Source organism: Heptranchias perlo, chromosome 19, assembly GCF_035084215.1.
Source record: "Heptranchias perlo isolate sHepPer1 chromosome 19, sHepPer1.hap1, whole genome shotgun sequence".
In the NCBI taxonomy this organism is placed as follows: domain Eukaryota; kingdom Metazoa; phylum Chordata; class Chondrichthyes; order Hexanchiformes; family Hexanchidae; genus Heptranchias; species Heptranchias perlo.
In genome coordinates, this window is record NC_090343.1 from 25,915,060 (window position 1) to 25,938,275 (window position 23,216).

Here is a 23,216-nt window from a genome sequence, read left to right on the forward strand (position 1 = left end):
AGCTGAGGGAGAGCGGTAGGTGGGTTCCTTGCCTATGTTTGACCTGATGCCATGAGATTTCATGGGGTCCGGAGTCAATATTGAGGACTCTCAAGGCCATTTCCTCCTGATTGTATACCACTGTACCACCACCTCTGGTGGGTCTGTCTTGCCGGTGGGACAGGACATACCATGGGATGGTGATGGAGGAGTCTGGGACGTTGGCTGAAATATATGATTCTGTGAGTATGGCTGTGTCAGGCTGTTTGACAGCTCTCCCAATTTTGGCACAAGCCCCCAAATGTTGTTGAGGAGGACTTGGGTTGACTGGGCTTGGTTTGCCTTTGAAGTGTCCGGTGCCGGCTGGTTTTATTCTTCTTGTGACTTTCCATAGCGAGATTGTGCAACTGAGTTGCTTGCTCGGCCATTTCAGAGGGTGATTAAGAATCAATGACATCGTTGTGGGTCTGAAGTCACACGTAGGCCAGACCGGGTAAGGACGGCAGGTTTCCTTCCCTAAAGGGCATTATTGATCCAGATGGATTTCTACGACAATCTGGTAGTTTCATGGCCACCGTAACTGATACTAGTTTTTATTTTATTCAGTTGAATTTAAATTCCCCAGCTGTTGTGGGGGGATTTGAACTCATGACTCTGGATTATTAGCCCAGGCCTCTGGATTACTAGTCCAGTAACATAACCACTATGCTATCGTACCCTACCCATTTGTTGAGGACTGATCGTTTGGGGTCAGAGAGGGGACGATCAGAGGGGATAGTGAAAACACAACATTGGGTGAGATGGTAGGGATCGGTTCAGAGGAAGGTGAAGGGAAAGAAGGATCAGGAGGGACATTGGTATCTAAAGAGTTGTTGAAGCTTGCGGTCCTTGACACCTCAAAGGAAGAAAATAGTTTTTTGTTCAAGTGCCGGATGAGTCGAAGGATGAAATGGAACTGCAGACCAGGACAGCTCTGAAGTCGAGTGATTAGATATCTCCATGATATTCAGTATCCCTGCTCTCGCTGCTTCTGGAGCTCGACGTTCAATGCCACGCACTGCCACATGCACACTCTTGACCTCGCTCTTCAGCATTTTCTGTGTTTATTTCAGATTCCCAGCATCCGCAGTATTTTGCTTTTGAGGCCCAATCATTCACTTGGCAAGTGCACAACATTTTTTAAACGTCACCTGGGACTCCTCTATGGCCTGCTGATGGCTCCCCTCAGACTTTCTGGTCTGGGGACTGGCAGGGCTGTGTGGTTTCCAGCACAAGCTTAACACCAGCTTCGTGGAGCACCCTTGTGTCTGTGTGCCCCACCATCGTAACTACAGGAGAAAGGTGAGAGGCTGGAAATTCCTCTCTCTCAACTCACTAATGTTGCTAGATTGGAGGTCCTGCTCTGTCCTGCCAGGGAAATCCCAGGGTTTGGAAAATGGGGTGGAGTCCCAGTATAATGGGTCTCCATCCCCTTTTTCCTGATCTTTGTGCATGAAGAATGGGAGCAAAAGTCAAGAAAACTGGCCCCTCATTATTTTATTACATTTATTTCAATACTTATGATTGGTTTAAATGATTTTGCTGAAAATCTGTGTTCACTGTAAACATAAAAACGTTGAGATGGTGTAGAGAACATTTTGTACAAACCAGTAATGTATTTGACTTCGATATGGCAAGTTGCTTTGAGGCTAATTTACTTTCTGCTCCGTTCACCTACCAGGCTGTCGACTTCTCCATGGTTTTATAAACGCTGTTTGTTTGTATTGGCAGATAGAGGAGCAAAATAAATCAGTGTAAATTCTGAGGTTGGATCCTGTGCTCTGTCACATAGCTACATCTTGCTGCTGGTTACAAAACTCCTGTATGTATGCATGTGGTGACTTTGACCATCATAGAAACATAGAAAATAGGAGCAGGAGTTGGCCATTTGGCCCTTTGAGCCTACTCTGCCATTCAATATGATCATGGCTGATCCTCTATCTCAATACCATATTCTCGCTCTCTCCCCATGCCCCTTGATGCCTTTCGTGTCTAAAAATCTATCTATCTCCTTCTTAAATATATTCAGTGAGTTGGCCTCCACAGTCTTCTGTGGTCGAGAATTCCACAGGTTCACCACCCACTGAATGAAGAAATTTCTCCTCATCTCAATCCTAAATGTCCTACCCTGTACCCTGAGACTGTGCCCCTCATTCTGGACCCCCCAGCCAGGGAAAACATCCTCCCTGCATCCAGTCTGTCTAGCCCTGTCAGAATTTTATATGTTTCAATGCGATCCCCTCTCATTCTTCTAAACTCGAGTGAATACAGGCCGAGTCGACCCAATCTCTCCTCGTACGACAGTCCTGTCATCTCGGGGATCAGTCTGGTGAACCTTCACTGCACTCCCTCTATGGCAAGTATATCCATTCTTAGGTAAGGAGACCAAAACTGCACACACTACTCCAGGTGTGGCCTCACCAAGGCCCTATATCACTGTAGTAAGACATCCTTGCTCCTTACGTCAAATCCTCTTGCAATAAAGGCCAACCTACCATTTGCCTTCCTAACTGCTTGCTGCACCTGCATGTTTGCTTTCAGTGACTGGTGTACAAGGACACCCAGGTCCCTTTGTACATTAACATTTCCCAATCTATCACCATTTAAATAATACTCTGTCTTTCCGCTTTTCCTTCCGAAGTGGATAACTTCACATTTATCCACATTATACTGCATCTGCCATGTATTTGCTCACTCACTCAACTTGTCTAAATTGCCTTGAAGCCTCTTTGCATCCTCCTCACAACTCGTGATCCCACCTAGTTTTGTGTCGTCAGCCAACTTGGAAATATTACATTTGGTTCCCTCATCCAAATCATTGATATATACAGTGAATAGCTGGGGCCCAAGCACCGATCCCTGCGGTACCCCACTGATCACTGCCTGCCACCCCAAAAAAGACCTATTTATTCCTACTCTCTGTTTCCTGTCTGTTAACCAATTTTCAATCCATGCCAGTATATTACCCCCAATCCCACGTGCTTTAATTTTGCACACTAACCTCTTATGTGGGACTTTATCAAAGGCCTTCTGAAAATCCAAATAAACTACATCCACTGGTTCTCCCTTATCTATACCAGTTACATCCTCAAAAAAAACTCCAGTAGGTTTGTTAAACATGATTTCCCTTTCATTAATCCATGTTGACTTTGTCTAATGCCATTGATATTTTCTAAGTGTCCTGTTATCACATCCTTTATAATAGACTCTAGCATTTTCCCTACTACTGATGTTAGGCTAACCGGTCTGTAGTTCCCTGTTTTCTCCCCTCCTTTTTTAAATAGTGGAGTTACATTTGCCACCCTCCAATCAAGGCTGGGACTTGGAATTTGTTCCTCAAAATGATATTTCCATGATTTGCTGCTGATAATATTGGTTGCTTGATCTTGGCAAATTTTTGTATTATTCATTTCTTGTTCATGATCCCTGAAATGTGTAATGTTCAGTGGTACTTTGGTTGCCAAAGTATTCACAGAGGGTGACATATCAGTAAAATGCCATTTTTGTTTACAGGCATTATAAATCCCATGAACTACACTCGACACAGCATCACCACCATGGCGGCACCCTTATGGAAGTGTTTAATTAGGGGAGAGGGAGAAACTGATCAACTGTTAGACCCAGATGAATTAGTAAATCAACAGAATGGAGAGGTGACTCAAGAAGGTGGAGGCTTGAGCTTTCTATTGAAGCAGGAAGACATGGAGATTCAGGACTCTTTCTTCCAGCTTTTTATTAAACTGGAGATCTCTTCGAAGGAAATGAAGCAATACGTAATGCAAATCAATGTGTAAGTGCCCAGTGACACTGAATTGGATGTTAATGATTACCCATTTGGCAAAAATCTGCTTTGTTCCATTACAGCAAATTGTAATGTAATTTACTTGTTAACAAATACTCTGGTGATTTTTTTTTAATGGTTTTGTTGCACTAATAGTTTTTACGCAGATTTAGATGACCAGTTTCTCTTGTAATTTGTTTCCTCCTCTAACCCTCCCACCCAACAAAAAAAGGATGTTTCATTTCTCAGCTGGCTAGGTGACCTGTTTCTGTACCATTCTGTAGGTGTTGCTTTCGAAGCAGTTACTGGGGAGTGCCTGGAGAAGCCTGGGCTAACTTGTCCTATTTCCCCCCCCCCCCCCCGCATCCTGTGGAAAACTGGTGATTTTTTTCTTGGTGGTTTCCTGACTGGTGGCCTAGGATCCTCCACCTACGTTCTACTTTTTTAAGATTGTTCTTGTTTCAGCACACCCTGGTACTCTCCTGTCCCTGATTTAAGCATTTTCTGATAACAGGGTATGCATGGTGAGGGGAAACAAAGGGAAGTGGCATTGGGCTCTGAAACTTGGCGATAATGGCGTAACAGTATACAAGCACGTGAACATATGAGAAAAGGACAAGAAAAGACCAACTGGTCCATGCAGACTTGATGCAACCTACATGATCCATCAACCCTGTCATGCAATCTCCTGGGAGAGAAAAAAAAACTTGTCAATTTAGGAAATTCCTCTTTGATCACGAAAGGAGTCAAGCAAGCTTTCGGCAACGGCAATAACTGATGATACGAATGAATGCTGACATCACCTACTTTCTCTAACTCAATGTTTTCCATTCACAGGAACTCAGCCAGTTCTCTTTTGAGGGCCTAATGCAAATCAAGACTTGCACTTTCTGGAAATCTATTCAGAGGTCAATGACTCTCTGCAATAAGAAGCACTTCCTGCTATCTAACCTAACTCTTTGTACTGATGTCCCCTAGTCCTCCTCTCTCTCTTCAGCTCAAATAACCCATCCACCTGAACAGCATCTATTCACATCAGCATTTTAAAGACCTTAATCCAGTTCGTTGTTAAAGATTTTGAGCAGCAACAGACCCATCACATCTGAGCCCAATCTTCTTGTCATCTGACATCCATGTATGTATTTTCCAGCAAGGATCCCTTGATAGCAATCAGGAGGGAGAATACTGGTTGATATGTCCCCTCCCTAACCCAGGGCCACAAACTATTTGTAGCACCTCTACTGATTCCCTGGGTGAGATCATCTAACTTAGCATTAACTGGGGATTGTGTCTCTGAGTTTTTTAATCTGTGTGGCTCAGGTACTCACTGCTTTAACTTACTGAGACAATGGGTAAGCATAAATCCATATTCTGATGACAAATCATCAAATTTAAGATTAAAATGGACATATATTAACCTGCAGAAATGATGGGTGGCAGGATCGCCAAAGAAAATTCTGACCTTAAGCACCAGGTGATTTGTTTTGCATCAGTGAAAACTGTGGAAAGAAATTGATCATTAATTGTAGATCGTGCACTCTTGCTACAATTCCCCTGTAGCCGTTGTTTGGGCAGTGAGGCAATTCAATGGAAGATACTTCTGAAAAATGCTTTTTGGTCAGCCCATCAGGAACTGAGCTTGTGTGACATAATGAGTTGACCCACCCAAGATGCCAAACTCTGAAGCCCAAATAAGCTAGAGGATAAACATCTATTGAGATTCAAATGGTGATTTCTCAATTGTTTTAGTCAAAAGGCTGTAATGTTCTGTTTACAAGGTAGCCACTGAAGACCTGGAAGAAGTAACATTTGCACATTTACTGCATTACTGTTTGTCTGTAAATTGAATCAGTCTTGTATTGAATTGCAGTTTTCACCTCTAAATTCAGTTACATGTGTCACTCAACATCAGTTTTTGCACATAATGCAAGAAGTAGTACCCACTCCATCTGAAATGCAAGCTGATTGTTTCCAGGTGGCTTGACAAAGAAAGAGAGAAAATTATTTCCATATGCAAAGCATTTATTGGAGATCAGAGAGTAACATTGTTTTTATTGTGTCTGCAGCCTGCTGTCCTCAATAACCGAGCCTGCCCAGTCTGAGACTTCGGAGCACACTTCATCAGACCTCACACTACCCCCATCGATTTTGATGGAAGAAAATGATATTGACAAAGCTGAACACTGCGGAACAAAGAGAGTCTGCTTTGTGGTGAATGAAGAAGAGCAGGATGACTCTGGACATGATACAACAAGTTATAGGGATTCCTATAGGTATGAATCTCTCCTGATTCCCTTAATGAAACATCAGCAACCAAACGCTGGTTTATGGTAGATCTTTTAATGGTTAATATTTTATTTGAACAAATATTAAATTGGTGTTTTTTAATCATAGAATGTTCCAGCACAGAAACATGCCATTAGGCCCTTTTAAGTCTGCACTAGTTTTTCTCCACCCAGTCCAATTCCACTCTCGTGCTCACTGGTCCTATCCTTCAATATTCCTCCTTTTTTGAACTCATGCCATTGGCCAATCCCTGTTGAAAGGCTGGCAAGATTATTGTTAATGGAGTTTTGTAATGGATTGCTTTTAAACGAAATTGGGCCTAGTGATGTAAACAATTAAATTTTAGGGAAACTTTCCATATCTCCAGGTTTGACCACCTCTGGGTGATGCATGCTGATTACCCAAATGAAATTATAAACTCTCACCTTGTGGGGAATCACTGGGTCAGGCCAACACTCTACCTCTACATTACAAACATCAGGGCACCAACCTTCTATATCAGAAGGCTATTTCACCAATATCTATTCTATCTGTTTTATAGAAAGATATAAAGGCTTGCTAATGTAATAACCACTGTGTATATTGTTGCCTACATCTCTAAATTGGTAAATAAATTTGTGTGAAATACAAATGCAGAATATTCTGTAAAGAAAAATGACATTTAGAGGTGATGCTGCCCACTGGGGGTTTATAGAAACATAGAAAATAGGATCAGGAGTCGGCCATTCGACCCTTCGAGCCTGCTCCGCCATTCAACATGATCATGGCTGATCCTCTATCTCAATACCATATTCCTGCTCTCTCCCCATACCCCTTGATGCCTTTTGTGTCCAGAAATCTATCTAGCTCCTTCTTAAATATATTCAGTACATAATTCCTACACACTGCATTTCTGATCTTGGCTGTGATGGTGTAGAGAGGTACGAAGTAAATGCCAGGTGCTGACTCACAAGAAGAGAATAAAAATGGATGACGTCCAGTTCCCAGATTACTCCTGTGCATTTATGGAAGCCAGTTATAGATTGGCATTGGTGGAAGTCCAACACCAATCAAACTTCCTTCTCAGCCTCAGGTATTGTGCAGTGACTATGGAGGTGAGAGTGAGTGAATACCTTGGGCTAAAAAATACCCCTAAAAATTCAAAATAATCTGCATCAGAAAGTTTATTTTTCCCACAGTCCAAGAATGCTGCGCTAAGCAACCAGACAATGCGGTTAGTGCCTGACCACTGAACAAGACTGTCCTAATTCTGCTCTTGGCACAAAGAATTTTTATTTTTAATATTGGCTTTGAAGGATATATTGGTTTGTGTTGGTTATAGTTCTTATTATAGAAGCTCCTCGCCCAGATCAGTTGCTTTATTTGCCATATGAGAAGAAGATGATAAATTCATTGCTTTTTAACCAGCCTTATTCAGCTCTGCCATGTGTGGTGTGTTACAGTAGTGCAGATGTTTTACAGCTAGGGTGTTTTTTATGCAATATTTATGGGTAAGTCCTCTCGTATTACGGTTAAAACATAGCTGCAACACACTCAGCCCATTCTGTTGTGTTCTCCCCTGCCCCCCCCCCCCCCACCCCCCCCCTGCCCAAGCAGTCCAACAGAATTGATTAATACTATATTTGGCATAGTTTTGGGCTATGGCATTGTGTGCTCACTGGACTGAGCTTACATTTCCTTTTGACTTTTGATTCTGTCAGGAGTGACATAAAACTATGCATCACAATGAATGAAGAAATGGTTTGTAACCGAGTTACATGCTGAGCTACTGACATCCTGCTTTACTAATGGCTAATCTTAGTCTCTCGTACTAAGTGCTATTAGGTGCAAATAGCTGAACAGCTTCCAATTACAGCATGAAAGTATGTCTCTTTTCCTGCAGTGTTTCAGAATCACTGTGCTAGATGTTGCACTGTTTTTTAATTTAACTGCATGCCAACTTTGAAATGAACAATCTCATCTGCTTGTTTCTTAAAGAATTAAATGTGTAAAATGAGCGCAGAAATTTTAGATGCTGTCCTATTTATGCGGTCTATAAGAATATAAAGCAAGAGTGAAGCATAAAGTAGTAGTTCTAAATTTGTTTTTTTCTTTCAAAAACGCAGACACTATAAGTTGAATTAATCAATTGCTCCATTGTGAGCTGATTTGAAACAGATTTATTTCTTACAACTTGTTCATGCTTGGTGTAGGTTTGAAATACCAGCTGTTTGAAAGATTTTTTTCCACCAGTCTGTGAACAATTTTCTCACGAGTTCAGTTCCAAACGTTGAAAGCTTTTTTTTCTTTCTTTTAAATATTTGGCTCGCGCAGGTATTTATGCAGAATGGTGAGCCGGAAAAAAATGTTTATTCAGGTGTCTTACAGAAACCATTTTGCACTATCTGGGCTATTTGCAACAAGTTTTTAATTTCAGATACAAAGCATTTCTCGAATCAGTTCTGAGTTTCATTACCAGTAGTATCAAACATTCCTCGCATTTTTCCTTGAGTAGGAAGTGTGTGAATTATAAAAAATATTTATTGTTGAGTCCTATAGAGATCTGAAAATCCATAAGCTCCCAACAGCTGATAGTGGTTTTAATAGGTTGTTTGTTTTGATTTCGGGGATGATTCGAATCTGTGCTTTTTTGGTGAGGAGAATAGGCTCATAGTACATCTAATTGCATTACTTCAACAAAAATCAATAAAAATTTTGGGGCATCACTCAAGGCCCTTCTTGAATAAACCTACAAGCACCTAGTTACAAAGCACTGGTAGAGACCCTGGTTACAGTATAGATGAAGGACACTATTCAGCCCATCTGGCTGAACCATCCATAGAAACCTATAACGCTTTCCATCACTGCATCTAACTGCCTCTTGAATGACTCGAGAGTATTTGCCCCCAACAGCTGAGCTGGAAAACGAATTCCAGCTATTAATCACTCTTTGCATGAAAAGTCCTCCTTGATATCCATTCTGAACCTGCCTTTTACCAATTTTCACCCTGTGCTGCATTGAAATAGTGCTCTGTATTAACTTATCCTAGAAAAACTTGCATTTATTTAATGCTTATTGTGTCCTCAGGATGTTGCAAAATGCTTCACATTCAATAAGTTACTGAAGTCCAGTCACTCTGTTAAGCAGGTGAATGTGGTGGCCAATTGGTGCACAGCAAACTTTATTCTATTTAGTATCTTATATTCCTCTATAGGCTTCCATGGTTGAAGAGTCTGTTTTCTAACGACTCTCCATAAAATTTGATCCTGTGAATCTGTTTTGTGGCCCTCCTTCACATCAATTCCAAGGTTAGGATATTTTCCTTGGGTGTAGATTGTCTGTCTATCCCAGGAGCTTGGCACAGGACCATTCTTTTATAGTTGTCTTTAGTTTTTGTCATATTCTACTTGGGATCGTTGATATGATGATGAGAAGAAAGGAGGAGGCAGAGTTGAAAAATATTGCCACATTTTAGATTTACATAATAGATTAATGATTACTAATGGACTACCAGCCACATTGTATTTTTGAATCCAACAATTGAAGGAAATAGTTGACATCTGTTTGTGGAGAATTGACTACTTTTAGGTGTGTTTGATCAGTTGGGTCCCATTGCCTACTATTTGAATGTTTCCATCAGCATAACATTAAGTATTCTCCTTGTAAGATGATCGGGCAATGACTGTCAGCCAGTGGAATAACAAACCAGTTTCCAGATATGACAGTTTATAAGGAAGCATTGATACAGGTGTGACATCAATGGAGGATAGAATTGGGGAGAGTAGTTTACACAAAAGAAGGCACAAAAGATTAATTCTCTGAAAAGCCTCAAACCTCATGCATACACATCAAATATTTCATGTCTTTTCAAGTGAAATCTTTTTGGCTGTTAAGTTGTGTGTAACATTGTGAGATGCAACAATGTGATCTTTTGTGTATTTTCAATGCCCAATTGAAGTCACAGGATGATATCAAGGATTTAAAAAAAAATTTGGATATTAGGAGATACTTGAGATACTAGGATTAGTTTCATTGGAGTTGAGAAGATTTAATACCGGTTTTTAAAATTGAGTGAGATTTTGATTGGGTGAATTGGAAAAAGACTCTCTTGTTGGGGAGTGAATAACGAATGGCCACCAAGAGTGTGGAGAGAGGTTGTGAGAAATTTCTTTATGCGAAGAGTTTTTAGACCGTGGGATGCTGTGTCAGAGGGAGCAATTGGGGCAGAGACTATTGCATCTTTTAAGGAAAGAGTTGATAAACATTTGACTGGGCAAGATACAAACTTATTGGGAGAGAGCAGGGCAGCCAAATTATTTTTGGATTGCTTTACCAAAGAAGTGCATAGACACAGTGGGCTGACTGTTCTCCTGCTGTAAACCTTCTATGGTCAGGGACATTATATTTTTCAGTTTCCAAAGATTATTTGATTTGGTTCACTGGCTCACATTTCATGAATAATGGCCATAACGACACTTCAGATAAGACTAATATTTTTTGTTGATCTGCATTAGCTTGTTAATGTACTAAATAACATTCATGTTGCATTTGATAGGTTAGAAAAAATGCTCTGTTGGTCATCTGTGAGATGTATAAACTGCTGTTTCCATCCTCTGCTCAGGAAAGTGCCCACTCCTTGTTTGCCTTCTGGTTCTGTAGGGGCAGACTGTCTTTCAGCACCTCACCCAACTCCCCATTATTCATATATAAACCTTAACGGTGAGCATTGCCAGGATATTCTACTGTAGGTGGTATCTTAGCCGAACCTGATCCCCTCTTCACTCGGCTTCTATGCACATGCACATTGAGGATTCATGCATTGTATAATAAGAAAGAGTCTGCCAAAAATCATGTTAATTCATCTTTGAATGTACTAAATTAGCTTGTTGGCTCAGAGGCAGCATGCCTTGTTAACTCCGAGATTCCTAAAAGATTTATAGAGGGAACTGTCCAACTTTTCATGTGAGTAGAAATTTCTCTGATTTGCACAGATTCTGTAGCTGCTGGGTTCATTAAACTCTCAAAAGACAATTACAGTTGTCTGTGTCCTTTTGAAAGAGCTCTGCCGCCTTCAATTGTTCTATAAAGACTCCAATCAAAATCTGAGCAGTCTTTTTGAATGCAAAAGAACCATGTTTTTATAGCAATTCCAGATAATCCGTAAGAGACAATCCTTCCCTTCCAAGGATGTTTTGAATACTTAAACAAGTAGTACTTAATCCAGTCTATGTTCTGTTTCTACATACCTATTCTGTAAGCCCTTTTTACCCTAATACCAGCTAAATGCCAATCACGATGGTTCCAAAATTGTCTGCATCTCTTCATTTTGTAAATTGCTCCAACCTCTATCCCTAAAGATAGGACTGGAGGTAGCTTTTCACTTTCTTTCTGTTCTGTGCAGGATCTTTAGTTTCTTTACAAAGCTGTGAATTAATGCACAAGTCGCAGCAATTTCATCCTTACCAGCAATTTCTTTTTATTTTGCAAAAAGAATGCATGTATATCAGAAAGGAAATGGTCTCATTTGGTAAATTCATAAATATTTGAACCATTTGGACTTGTGATTTTATAGTGATCAATAATTCAGATGGGATCTATGGACTCTTCTGAGTAATGTTTACTATAATAAAGCTCATAATTGAGTTAAATTACTTCATATGTAACTGTGCTATTATTTTCTAAAAGATTCATCATGAAGGTAACTGAGTTGTAATACCCAAAGCAATAGAGGGAAGATGATCTCAATGATTTAGTCATTCATGAAGTCTAGGGTAGTTTCAGAAATATAGCATAAGTATGTTAATATCTGTTTTATTTTACCCCTGTGTAACATTCCTGTGTAACTGCAGAACAGTTTGGCGTGTGTCTCTGTGTATGCTTTGATAAGAAAGCAGGGGTCTTTGATATATTGCCCTCTTGAGGCAAGTAGGGGAATGGTGTGAATAATTTCCTGTCCCAATATTTCTGCAATTTAAGCTGAAAGGCTTATGAGGTGCAAGGTGCCAATTTGAAGTAAATGATATAAAGATGTTATAAAGTGTAAAGAGTGGAATTCAGACTCCTAAATTTCAACATGTATTAGCTTTTAGTTCTGGAATGGTTGTATTAGCACAATAATATAAATGGTTGTTCCCAGTAATTACTGCATTGACTTGTGTAGCTATGTAAGCCAGTTATATTTAACGAAGGTGAAAACTGAAGTGATATCCTGCACAAAGTATCTAAGTTAGAAATTTTACAGTATATAAATCAAGCACATCAACTACTGGCACGAGTTACTTTGCCATATGCAAGACTGATGTCAAACCCCAAAGTAAAAGCTAAATCCTTGCCTCATAAGATTCTCTGTTGCTGAAGCGTAGCTCCTAACTTTATCACATTGTATATTATGGTTTCTTGTGGGGCATATTTACCACAGTTTGAGTTTTAATTTTCTTTTTAAATGCAAAGTATCTGCTTCCCAAGGGTTGAATGTGAGTGGGTGTAGAGTACAGTTCACTATGTCCTTTTTGAAAAAAATACATGATTTATATGACATGGATTTCATTATATCGACTTCAGCTTTGTGTAAATCACCAGGTTTTAAACATTACTGTTTTATGTGCTTGTAAATTACTTATTTTATGTACTGAATAAACTAGTAAACTACTGTAGGCTTCAAAAAAACCTTGATAGGTTGCCAAGATTTTATATAGTTTTTGTGAATATAATTCAGAAAAGTTTGAATTGATAACATTTGAATGGGGACTGGTCTCAATTTGAATTGCAGACCATATGTTTGATAGGAAGGATGTCATTGGAAATTTGTGGAGGGATTTTAATGCTAAGAAAATTCCCATTGTTTTTGGTAATGTCTTGCAGTGAATGTAATAGCAACCGAGACTCGGTGCTGTCCTATACTAGTGACCGCAGCAGGAGCTCCTATCTGGGCAGTGATGAAATGGGATCAGGTGAGGTTTTACTCTTAAGTAAAATGTTACTAAAGCACCTAACTATTTTTAGGACTGCAGTAGCATTTCTCTCCCCAAAATGTAACCCATTTATTTTTTGTGTAGCTTTGACCACAAGTGAGAGTGTAAGGTCAGCAAGATGGTGACTACTGTATTTGGAAGAAGAAATCTGCAACGTCTCATCATTCACATGTCTCCAACAATTACCACAGTGCCATTTACTAGAAATCCGTCTTGTTCTAATGGTGCAAATTGCATAGAATGCACAGCACAGGAACAGGCCATTCGGCCCAACAAATCCATGCCGGTGTTTATGCTCGACACGAGCCTCCTCCCACTCTTCTTCATCTAACCCTATCAACATATCCTTCTATTCCTTTCTCCTCCATGTGTCTATCTAGATTCCCATTAAATGCATCTATGCTAGTTGCCTCAACTACTCCTTGTGGTAGTGAGTTCCACATTCTAATCACGCTTTGGGTAAAGAAGTTTCTCCTGAATTCCCTAATGGATTCATTAGTGACTATCTTATATTTATAGCCCCTAGTTCTGGTTTCCCCGCAAGCGGAAATATCTTCTCTATGTCCACCCTATCAAACCCTTTCATAATCTTAAAGACCTCTATCAGGTCACCCCTCAGTCTTTTTTCTAGAGAAAAGAGCCCAGCCTGTTAAATCTTTCCTGAAACCTATACTGTCTCAGTTCTGGTATCATCCTAGTAAATCTTTTTTGTACCATCTCCAGTGCCTCTGGTTTTGTGCCAAATGAAACAAGTGGAATTCAACAATACAGATGCAGAGCTGCACTAAATGGGGTTCACGCCACAGTTAATGGGTTTTCCATATATGTAATTTAGCTCATATTTCTTTCACCACCAATAAAGCATCCGTGAAGTTTATTTCTTTACTATGTAATGTTAATCCGAAACTTATAGAAAATTGTAGATGTTACATGGAAGCAAATGTTTACATTAATACCCCCTAAAATGTGCAGTGATACTGTATGCTGCTGGAAACATTTAAGACTTCAGTGATATATTTTCTATCATAGCCCTCTACGCAGCACTAATATATAATTTGAAGATTTATCAGATGAAGATATATTGAAACTACTTTCATCCACCTGTATAATTTTATTTTCATAAATTGAAATATACTTTTATCTCTTAAAACAGGGGATGAACTGCCTTGTGACATGAGAATTCCTCTTGACAAACAGGACAAATTGCATGGTTGCCTCGAGCATCTCTTTAATCAGGTACATACACTTTACCATCATCCACCTATAGGTTGCATCTAATAGGTGTTTGTCTCACACACTTGGGGCTCCATTTTAGCACCCGCAATCGGGTGTGTTCCTGGCGGGGGGGGCTCCGAAAATCGGGGAATTTAGGAAAGCCCGGCTCCAACCCGCCCACTTCCGTGTTTCCCACAGACGCGCCCACGTGCAATTAAAGCCAGCGGGATGCCACTTAACAGTATTTATCTTGGTATTTCAGGTCATTAACAGACCTGATTAAGGGAATATGTCAGGAGGGGTGGGATTTTAGAAACAACTGGGACTGTTTCCCATACTGGGGGAAACACTCCCAGTTGAAATGGACGTGTTGCAGCTATCAGCCTGTGGCAGCTACTAAGGTCCATTTGACAGGTGTGGGGGGGGGGTGGGGAGACCCTCACTCATTGCAGGAGGCCACTCTGTCACTTGGGACAATGTTTGGCCTCCACCACCCTCCTCCTGACAATCAAATTCACCAACTTGCACACTTACCTCGGGGTCCAGACACATGTACCTACCTTGCGGACCCCCTCAAATGTACATCTTCCGGATGGGGGCCGCCATAGCTGCAGTCATGACCTCCTCGGAGGATGAACAGCATTACCAGCCTCGCCGGCCAAGCCGTCCACCTCTGACACGTGGAGCTCCACAACACAGTGCTGTGACACACCCACCTGCACAGCAGGAGGAAGGGCAACCACAGAGAGAGATGCGACGCAGGGGCACTCCCCTCGCCACAGGGTCCACAGACCGAGGCTCAGCTTCCTGGACCTCTCTGAGCAGCAGTGCACACGGAGGCTCAGAGTCACTCGACATGTAGTCGTGGACGTCTGCAGCCTCCTTCATGCCGAGCTGCTCCCGGTTGGCCCGAGCACCATCTTCTTACCTGTCGCTGTCAAAGTCGCCACTCCCCTCAACAACTTCTCCTCCGCATCCTTCCAGGGTGCCACCGGGGACATCGCCGACGTCTCTGTCGTCTGCACAAAAGAGCCCTGCAAATACACCTACACCCACTCTGCAGTGACACAATGGGTGGCATCAGTTGTGGGTCTTCATAGTGATCCTCAGGAAAGGGCATTATTGCACAAACCAGACAAGATTCGCAAAGACGTGGCAGTAGTGGTGCGAATATAATATGTGATGTGAGTTGGTCAGAAATCAATATAAGTAACAACCATGACAAACCCTCAAACACCCTTGTGCATCCCCTTCATGCTCACGACACGTTTGCCTTACACTTCCTACTGCACATATGTGATGCACGCCCTGTGGCTGCAGCACAGGTAGTGGCAGGTTGAGTGAGGCAGACCGTGAAAGAGATGCATGAGAGGGTGAGTATGAGATAGAGCCATGAGATTGTATGAGGATTGGGTTGAGTGGTAGTGGCGGGATGAGTACTGGCGAGGTGAGTAAGTGCAGGTAAGATGAGGATGAGGTTTGAGTGGGTGTGAGGAGTGATGTGATAGAGTAGTGTTGGCAGTGGGGTGGGGGCGGTGATGTGGCAGTCGGAGTGTAGGGGAATGAGTAAGTGTACTCACTTTGGCTGACCTACTTAGGTCATTGCAGCGCCTCCTGCACTGTATGCAGGTGTGCGATATGTTGGTGGTGCAGGTGACCTCCTCTGCCACCTCGAGCCAGGCCTTCCTGGTGGCAGAGGCAGGCCGCTTCCTCCCGCCCGCCGGGGGGGAGATCTCTGTCCTCCCCCTCCTCCTCACCCCATTTAATGATAATGTGGAGATGCCGGTGATGGACTGGGGTTGACAATTGTAAACAATTTTACAACACCAAATTATAGTCCAGCAATTTTATTTTAAATTCACAAGCTTTCGGAGACTTCCTCCTTCCTCAGGTAAATGTTCAGGATCTCCTTGAAGCCTACGCATTTATACATATAGAACAATACATGGTGTTTACAGACTGCCCCTGCAACTGCCCGTTGCCAAGGCAATCACCGTGTTCAGACAGAGAGGTGTCACCTGCAGAACCCCCGAATACACATTCAACAAAAAAACAAACAGGGAAAAAAAACAGAGAAGAAAAACAGAGAGAGGCAGAAACATCCGGAAGGCAGAGAGAGCCAGCAAATGACCCATTATATTAAAAACAGATAACATTTGTTCGCTAGTGGGGTAACGTGTAGCGTGACATGAACCCAAGATCCCGGTTGAGGCCGTCCTCATGGGTGCGGAACTTGGCTATCAATTTCTGCTCGACGATTTTGCGTTGTCGTGTGTCTCGAAGGCCGCCTTGGAGTACGCTTACCCGAAGGTCGGTGGATGAATGTCCATGACTGCTGAAGTGTTCCCCGACTGGGAGGGAACCCTCCTGTTTGGCGATTGTTGCGCGGTGTCCGTTCATCCGTTGTTACATTTAATGATACTTGGAGTGAGGCATCATTAAACTGGGAGCAGCCTTCCCCCTGGGCTGCTCCATGCTGTATTTTTTCCGATTTGTTGCAGCATCTGTCAGTGGAGGACTGTCCCTTTAAATAGAGCTCCTCCAGCTGACAGACCTTACTGCGCATGTGCAGCCCGCCCAACACGCAGCTCAGCAGCGGGGAACCCGGAAGACCAGGTAAGTGGATCCAATTAGGCTGCGATCGCGCGCAGGGCAGACTGATTTCACCAGGCGCGTTACCCACATGCCCAATATCCCCCCCTGCCGCCCTGGCAATATCGAGCCCTTGGTGTCACACTTGAGACACTATGCTTGTCCAAATGCAAATTTTTGTGTCAGACTTGCATTTGCTGGCTCAAATTTCATATTCCTAAAGCAGCAATAAATTGCAATTGAATAGTTAGGGAATTCACCAATCAGAAGAAAGTAAAGCTGATAGATAAACTTCAATGAAAAACTACTGAGGATATAAGAAAACAAGCAATCAGCAAAAGTTACCTATGGAATTGCTCAAAAGGTTTGTAATTATAAAGATGTAAAATTGATCAGAACGTTATTAAACTTACCTAGATAGTAGTATTTCCTGCGTTCAAAATGCCTCCAGCAACATTTTTGATCAGCCTCCTGTGCTAGTCTAAGAAGCCTGAATCTTGGGTTCCTAGATCAATCACCCTCAGCTGACAGGATTCCACAAAGCCTTTCGCCCCATCCGTGCATTTGTTTTCATGAGTGATAGCAAGACTTACCGTGCGTAGAGTGCAGGGACTTGTTGGTAAACCCATCGCCTCCTTCACTCTTGTGTAGTAATAAGAAATTACTGAGGACAAAATCTCCTGGGTAAACCATCGTAGGAGTTGTAAAAATAACTGCAGTTGTTTTTTTTGTACAAGACGACAGCAAAATAGATATGAACTGTTCATCTTTTTTTGAGGTAGCTTTGAAAGAAAAAAAACATATTTTATATACTGGACAATCTGTTGCAATGACAGTTGGCATTTCCACTGAGGCAAACACGCATTCAGGAGGAGAAAGCAAGCAAGTCGGGAAGAATTAGGGTGGGAATGGCTAGGAGTACTCTAATATATTCTAAATGCTTATCAACTGAATTTCTTTTTTTTGTATGTTTGAGATAATCAGCAGTGATTCATATAAACTTTTTTTTATTCGTTCATGGGATGTGGGCGTCGCTGGCGAGGCCGGCATTTATTGCCCATCCCTAATTGCCCTTGAGAAGGTGGTGGCAAGTTCTGGCAGCACAATAGCATTATTTAAGTTTGGAGGGAAAAGCAGTCCTGATTTTAAAAAATATATTTAATCAGACCATTTTGTTAACACTATTGTTTGAGATGTGTGGTAAAGAACAGAGATGCAAATTAATTTAAACATAATTTAGTTTAATCTTTTGTCTTTTAATATTTTTGGGCTTTCACTATAAAAGCCACACCCTAAATCAACAGTAAAAAAGCTGTTTACTCATATTGCAATCAGATGTATTTATTTTTAATGAGTACTAAGTGAGGGGAAAAAAAATTATTAATTGACCAGCATCAAATAAAAAAAATACCAATCAAAACCAATTGTTTCCCGGCCCTTGGGAAATCTCTTAGAATCTCTTTCCAAATTCTGTCACCACCTCTTTTCCCAACTTCAACATCCTAGCACCCTTTTGCAACAACTTAACCTCGGACTTGCTGTGAGCGACACCATGGTGATTTTTTAGTACTTGTTGTGCATAAATTGTGAACTAAAACATAAATACCAAGTATTGGAAATTTAAATGACATGAAAATAAGTTGTAATGCTCAATGGTGTTTGAATTCTTACAGGTGGATTCAATTGATGCACTTCTCAAGGGGTCAGTTATGGCCAAGGCCTTTGAAGAGACAAACGGCATTAATACAGAATACAACATACAAGGTAACATAGGCTTTCATGGCAATAAAATTTAAGTGCTAATTCTGTCTTCATTTTTGAAATGATGAGTACATTAATGGCCATTCTCCTAAATCTCTGTAGGCTTCCATTAGTCACTTGTGATTTGGTACCCGTTTAGTCACTTGTGATTTGGTATACAAATGCTTACAGTGAGTTGGATTACACAAAGTTAAAGCTAACTAATTATAAGGGACGGTCCCTGGAAGCATTCCAACTGTACACCTCTGTTTATATTACTTTTGTATACAAATGACTGCTATATGATTTTATACTTATGACTTATGTTGTGTAAAAATGGAAGATGACAAAATTTGGGGATCAAATTGCCCTCAACAATAGGTAAACATTCTAAAATGTGGAGGAAAATCTTAACCAGGACTTTTATAACCCCGGAAGAGTAAATCCTGCACAACTATTGATACCTGATATGTTTGTAGAATTGTCCTCGCAGGCTGCTTCAAATGATCCAAGTGTTCAATACTAATTTTCTCAAAAGTACAAAACAGTTTGCATTTAGTCCGAAGTAAAGTAACAACTGTTTCTCACCTTCTGTGCTTTTTGATGACTGCAGAAACGAATACTCAATTAATCACTTGCCCTGGTTAAGCATAGAGCAGTGTGTTGAGGTGGATAGTTTTTTATATTTCATTTGATTTTATTTTTCTGTTTTCTTCTCTGGGGTTAAAATGGCCAATACAATTTGAATTCTCATATTCTAATTGAGAGCTACTTACACAGATATATAACTTCAAATCCATGTTCAATGCCTCGCTGAAACCAATCCATTCATATTTTTAATTACCTACCCCACTTCTTGGTTCATTGTCTACCATATCTCCTCCCTCCATAAAGTGCCTTGGGTTATGTTGTTAAATGTAACTTGCTGTTGCATTACTCTGTACCCCTTCCATGGAAATGCAGTATGTGGGGATTAATGGCAGCAAATCCAAACATTCTCATCATGCACAGGATAGCTGTGCACCAGTAGACCATGTCCCACTGGCCCAATCTGTGTAGTAGTTCCATATCAGAAAAAATTACAAAAAAAACATAGAGATTGTGATCACTAACTCCTAGAATCTGTCTTTAGAATTTCGACAGAAAGTTGACCGAAACATAAAATGCCGAAGCATAATCCAAACGAATGTGCAGGAAGACCCCTGGAACTTGCCTTGTTCAATCAATGCCTTAGTGGACAATGTACAGGAGTATGTGGAAGGTTAGTAATTTTTCTTAATGAGCTTTGGCACCAATTCTTTCAAGAATCTTATACAATGGTTTTAAATTAATGGGTAGCAGTTAAGTAAACCTAGTCAAATCATTTTTACACACCTTCAACATTTTTTGTTATTATAACTGGGCTATAGCACAAAAGGATGTGCATTCATTTTGTGTTCAGTACTCTTTGGACCTGTCTGACATGAGTCAAAGCTAAATTGATATGGACTCTGGTAGGAAATGCATGCCTTCTCAATTCATTAATGGGATCCTGGGATGTTTTATGTTTTAAATAATTTAACACATGCAATACAATCTGCAGGCCTCCTTTGGATTTAATCCTAATTCTGAGTGTAGTTCCATTTAGTTCTTGCTGCTGGAAGGGAATAAGTTCTCAGACTGAGTAAAAGTGAAATTATTTAGGCAGTAGTAAGAGACAGGTCAATCCCACTGAACTGAACATATGTTCTGAGGAGTTCATGACTAGGAATTCATGGCCCTTCTTACTTTAGGTGTCAATAAGTTGCATTTCAATAACTTTATTACAAGTAATGTCTGAGAATTTCATTGTTTTCACTTTTTTTTTCAAATTATAGGTAAGTATTTTTCACAGTATCTAGTTTGGTTACTGCTGTGTTCTGCAGATTTACAATCTGTCATTAGATTTCTTACATTCTCTAACCTAGACATGAGTTTTGTTCATTGCAGGATCTGTATGACTTTTGATCACTCATAATTTCTCGGTAGAAGCAACCTGTGTTTATATAATGAGCATATTCCTGGACTTTTCACAGGGTCAAATATAATGTTCTACAACTGTGTGGAAGTTTAAAAACCCCTTTTAGGGCAGTATTGAATGGTCGTTTGCAGCATAGACTATATTTTAACAGTTTTCATTTCCCATGCCTGTAGAGTGAAATATTGCACTGCATGATACATTCAGTTGAGTTTTACAATGGTACTGCAAGGCATTTCTTCCATTGAAATTGTCATCTTGAGGCTTCCCCACCCCCATGCTGGTGTTTAGGCGGGAGTTGAGAGAAGTCGCTCTTAACGTGGCTGCCAGTACTTCAGTGTACACTTAAACTGTACTGCAATGGGCAATAATTTGCTGTAGCAGAACATCAAATGGTATTTGTCGTTAGTTAGACTTGCCCTTGCACGTTTAGCTTTATAAATTTTTAGCGTGGCAAGTTGCTGAAAGTGCAAGGTGATAACGTCCCAACAGGAGAAACAGGGAATCTGGGACCTGAGTGGTTAATACACAGTTGCTTGCCCTGTTCAACCAGATTGATGGATTGTGAAATTAACAGCACATGGACTGAGAAGGAAGTGTAAATTAGAGTGGGTGAATTCAATGTCAAATCGGGGACAGAAAGAGAAATAGAGAGGGAAAGAAAGATTGGATTAAGAGACAGAAAGGAAAAGTTTTTTTAAAAATGTTTTAATTTAACATGTTTGAAATCTCCAACAATTAAAACCTGAAGGAATGAGACTCCACACTTGTGATAATTAATTTTCAATGCCAGAGGTTGATTGGCAGTGATTAATACTTAGCACATTGTTTAAAGAATCTCTGACAGCTAATAAGCTCCCTTTGTCTGAATCCAGCTAACCTTAAATGGCTTCAAGATGGGCTCCTTGCGTCATTTCAGACCAGCCCTAACTTTCTGTAGTGAGTTTAGTTTGTATCTACTGTGCAACTTCTCGCCATTCAATGCATTTCAGTGGTGCGGCAGACAGTGAGATGCCGTTTTTACAAAGCTAACGGTGCAACTCTGACAGGAACTTCTGGATATTTGAGTTTAACCGCGCATCTGCCCCTCGCCTGAAGTTGCTGTACCATTTGCGCGTAAATAACGGAGAGCACCATTAGCCTCACCGTTATTTTGACAGCAAAATATGGGCCAATATTTTAAGATTGGCTTGTCTTTTAATGTAATTTTCTCAGCTGTGTTGTGGATCTAATTCTAAGCACATCAGTGAGTTACAATGGAAACCAAACATGTTGCAGACATTTCTGCTGGTTCATAGAAACAAATGATGAGGTGACACCCCTGATAATCCCAGCGCTCCCCCTGACCGATTTTGCAGACTTTGGGAGAGACCTGCGGATACCCTGTTGCTTGAATAATTTTTAAACTATAAGGCTTCTGTTCTTAAAGGCTAATGGAAGTGTAAGATCACAAGTACAGCCCTTCTTTATATTAGAAACCGGTTAGTATATTGCAATCTCTCTTTTCATGGCATCAGAAATTTTAAATGCAGTTCGAGAGAGAGGCAGTACTCACCAACAGATTGTGAATCTTCACTTCGGCTCCAGCTCTGGTCCCCATAGCTTACATTCCCTCTATGCCTCTTCCCCTGATTTAATCTCTCTGTGTTTACTCCCCTGTCCTCGTTCCTCCCCACCCCCACCCCCACCCCCACCCCCACCCCCACCCCCACCCCGGCTTCTGCCACCCTCCCCCTCCTCTCCTCTCTAAACTGGCTCTCTCCCCTCCCCAGCCCCTTCCTCTCTGACTTCTCTCCTGTCCACCTTTCCTTCCCCCACCCACCTTCTCTTCCCCCACCCACCTTCTCTTCCCCCTCTTCTCCATTTATGCTCGCCCCTCCATTTCTACACTCCTCTGCTCTTCCCTCCCATCTGCTGCTTCAGCCTTCCCCTTTCCCCCTTCTCTACCTTGGTCCAGTTATCCCCACTGCCCGCTAACCCTGCTTGATATGAATACTTGGCCTTGTAATACCATGGCAGATCGAGTAATTTGTAAAATTTTACATTATTCTAATATCCTTTGAGTAAAACCTTTTTTCTGTGGAAATACTGACATTTCAGTAACCTCTGTTTAATTGCTCCCACAGATGGAAAGAATCAATTGCTTTTAGCCTTACTTCACTGCACAGGTAAGACATGTTTTAATCATTGCAATTAAGGTAAGCCAAACTGATGTCCTTAACTGTGGGGAAAAATGTATGCCCATTACTTTATAAATCCTTTTACCATAGCCCAATAGAAACTATGGGGTAGAGTTTCTGCATTGGGCGCAAATTGCGCTGGCTGGGTTTCATTCCAAGTTTCCGCTAAAATGCATTAACATCACCAGAAAGGTAAAATCTTACAAATGAATCAGTACAATCCGGCAACTTAACAGAGCATAATCATTTGGTTTTTTTTGGCAATAAAAAATATTTTATGTATTTTAAGAGTGGTAACTGGTGCAGTTTTATTAATACAGCTGAAAATGGATTAATCACAAAAAATATGCAATTTTAATAAGTGGTCCTCCATCTGTGAGTAACCTGATTTTTAAATCACTGAAATGACTTTTAAAAAAAAAAACTATACTGCACCATTTACTATTTTCATTGGTGA

At 41.0% G+C, this 23,216-nt stretch overlaps 1 protein-coding gene across 2 annotated transcripts in view; it reads left to right on the forward strand.

Annotated features, from left to right (window-relative positions):
* The window catches only part of prex1 (phosphatidylinositol-3,4,5-trisphosphate-dependent Rac exchange factor 1), a 185,561-nt gene that overhangs the window by 141,999 nt on the left and 20,346 nt on the right, over window positions 1-23,216 (forward strand). For both annotated transcript variants that reach the window (XR_010966380.1, XM_068000534.1), the window contains exons 25-31: window positions 3,532-3,808; window positions 5,866-6,072; window positions 12,927-13,015; window positions 14,190-14,272; window positions 18,517-18,607; window positions 19,716-19,844; window positions 22,706-22,747. Coding sequence is in view for 1 of the 2 variants with exons in the window: in XM_068000534.1 (XP_067856635.1) it covers window positions 3,532-3,808; window positions 5,866-6,072; window positions 12,927-13,015; window positions 14,190-14,272; window positions 18,517-18,607; window positions 19,716-19,844; window positions 22,706-22,747 (918 nt within the window). In the remaining variant the exon portion in view is untranslated. The remainder of the gene's footprint in view (window positions 1-3,531; window positions 3,809-5,865; window positions 6,073-12,926; window positions 13,016-14,189; window positions 14,273-18,516; window positions 18,608-19,715; window positions 19,845-22,705; window positions 22,748-23,216) is intronic.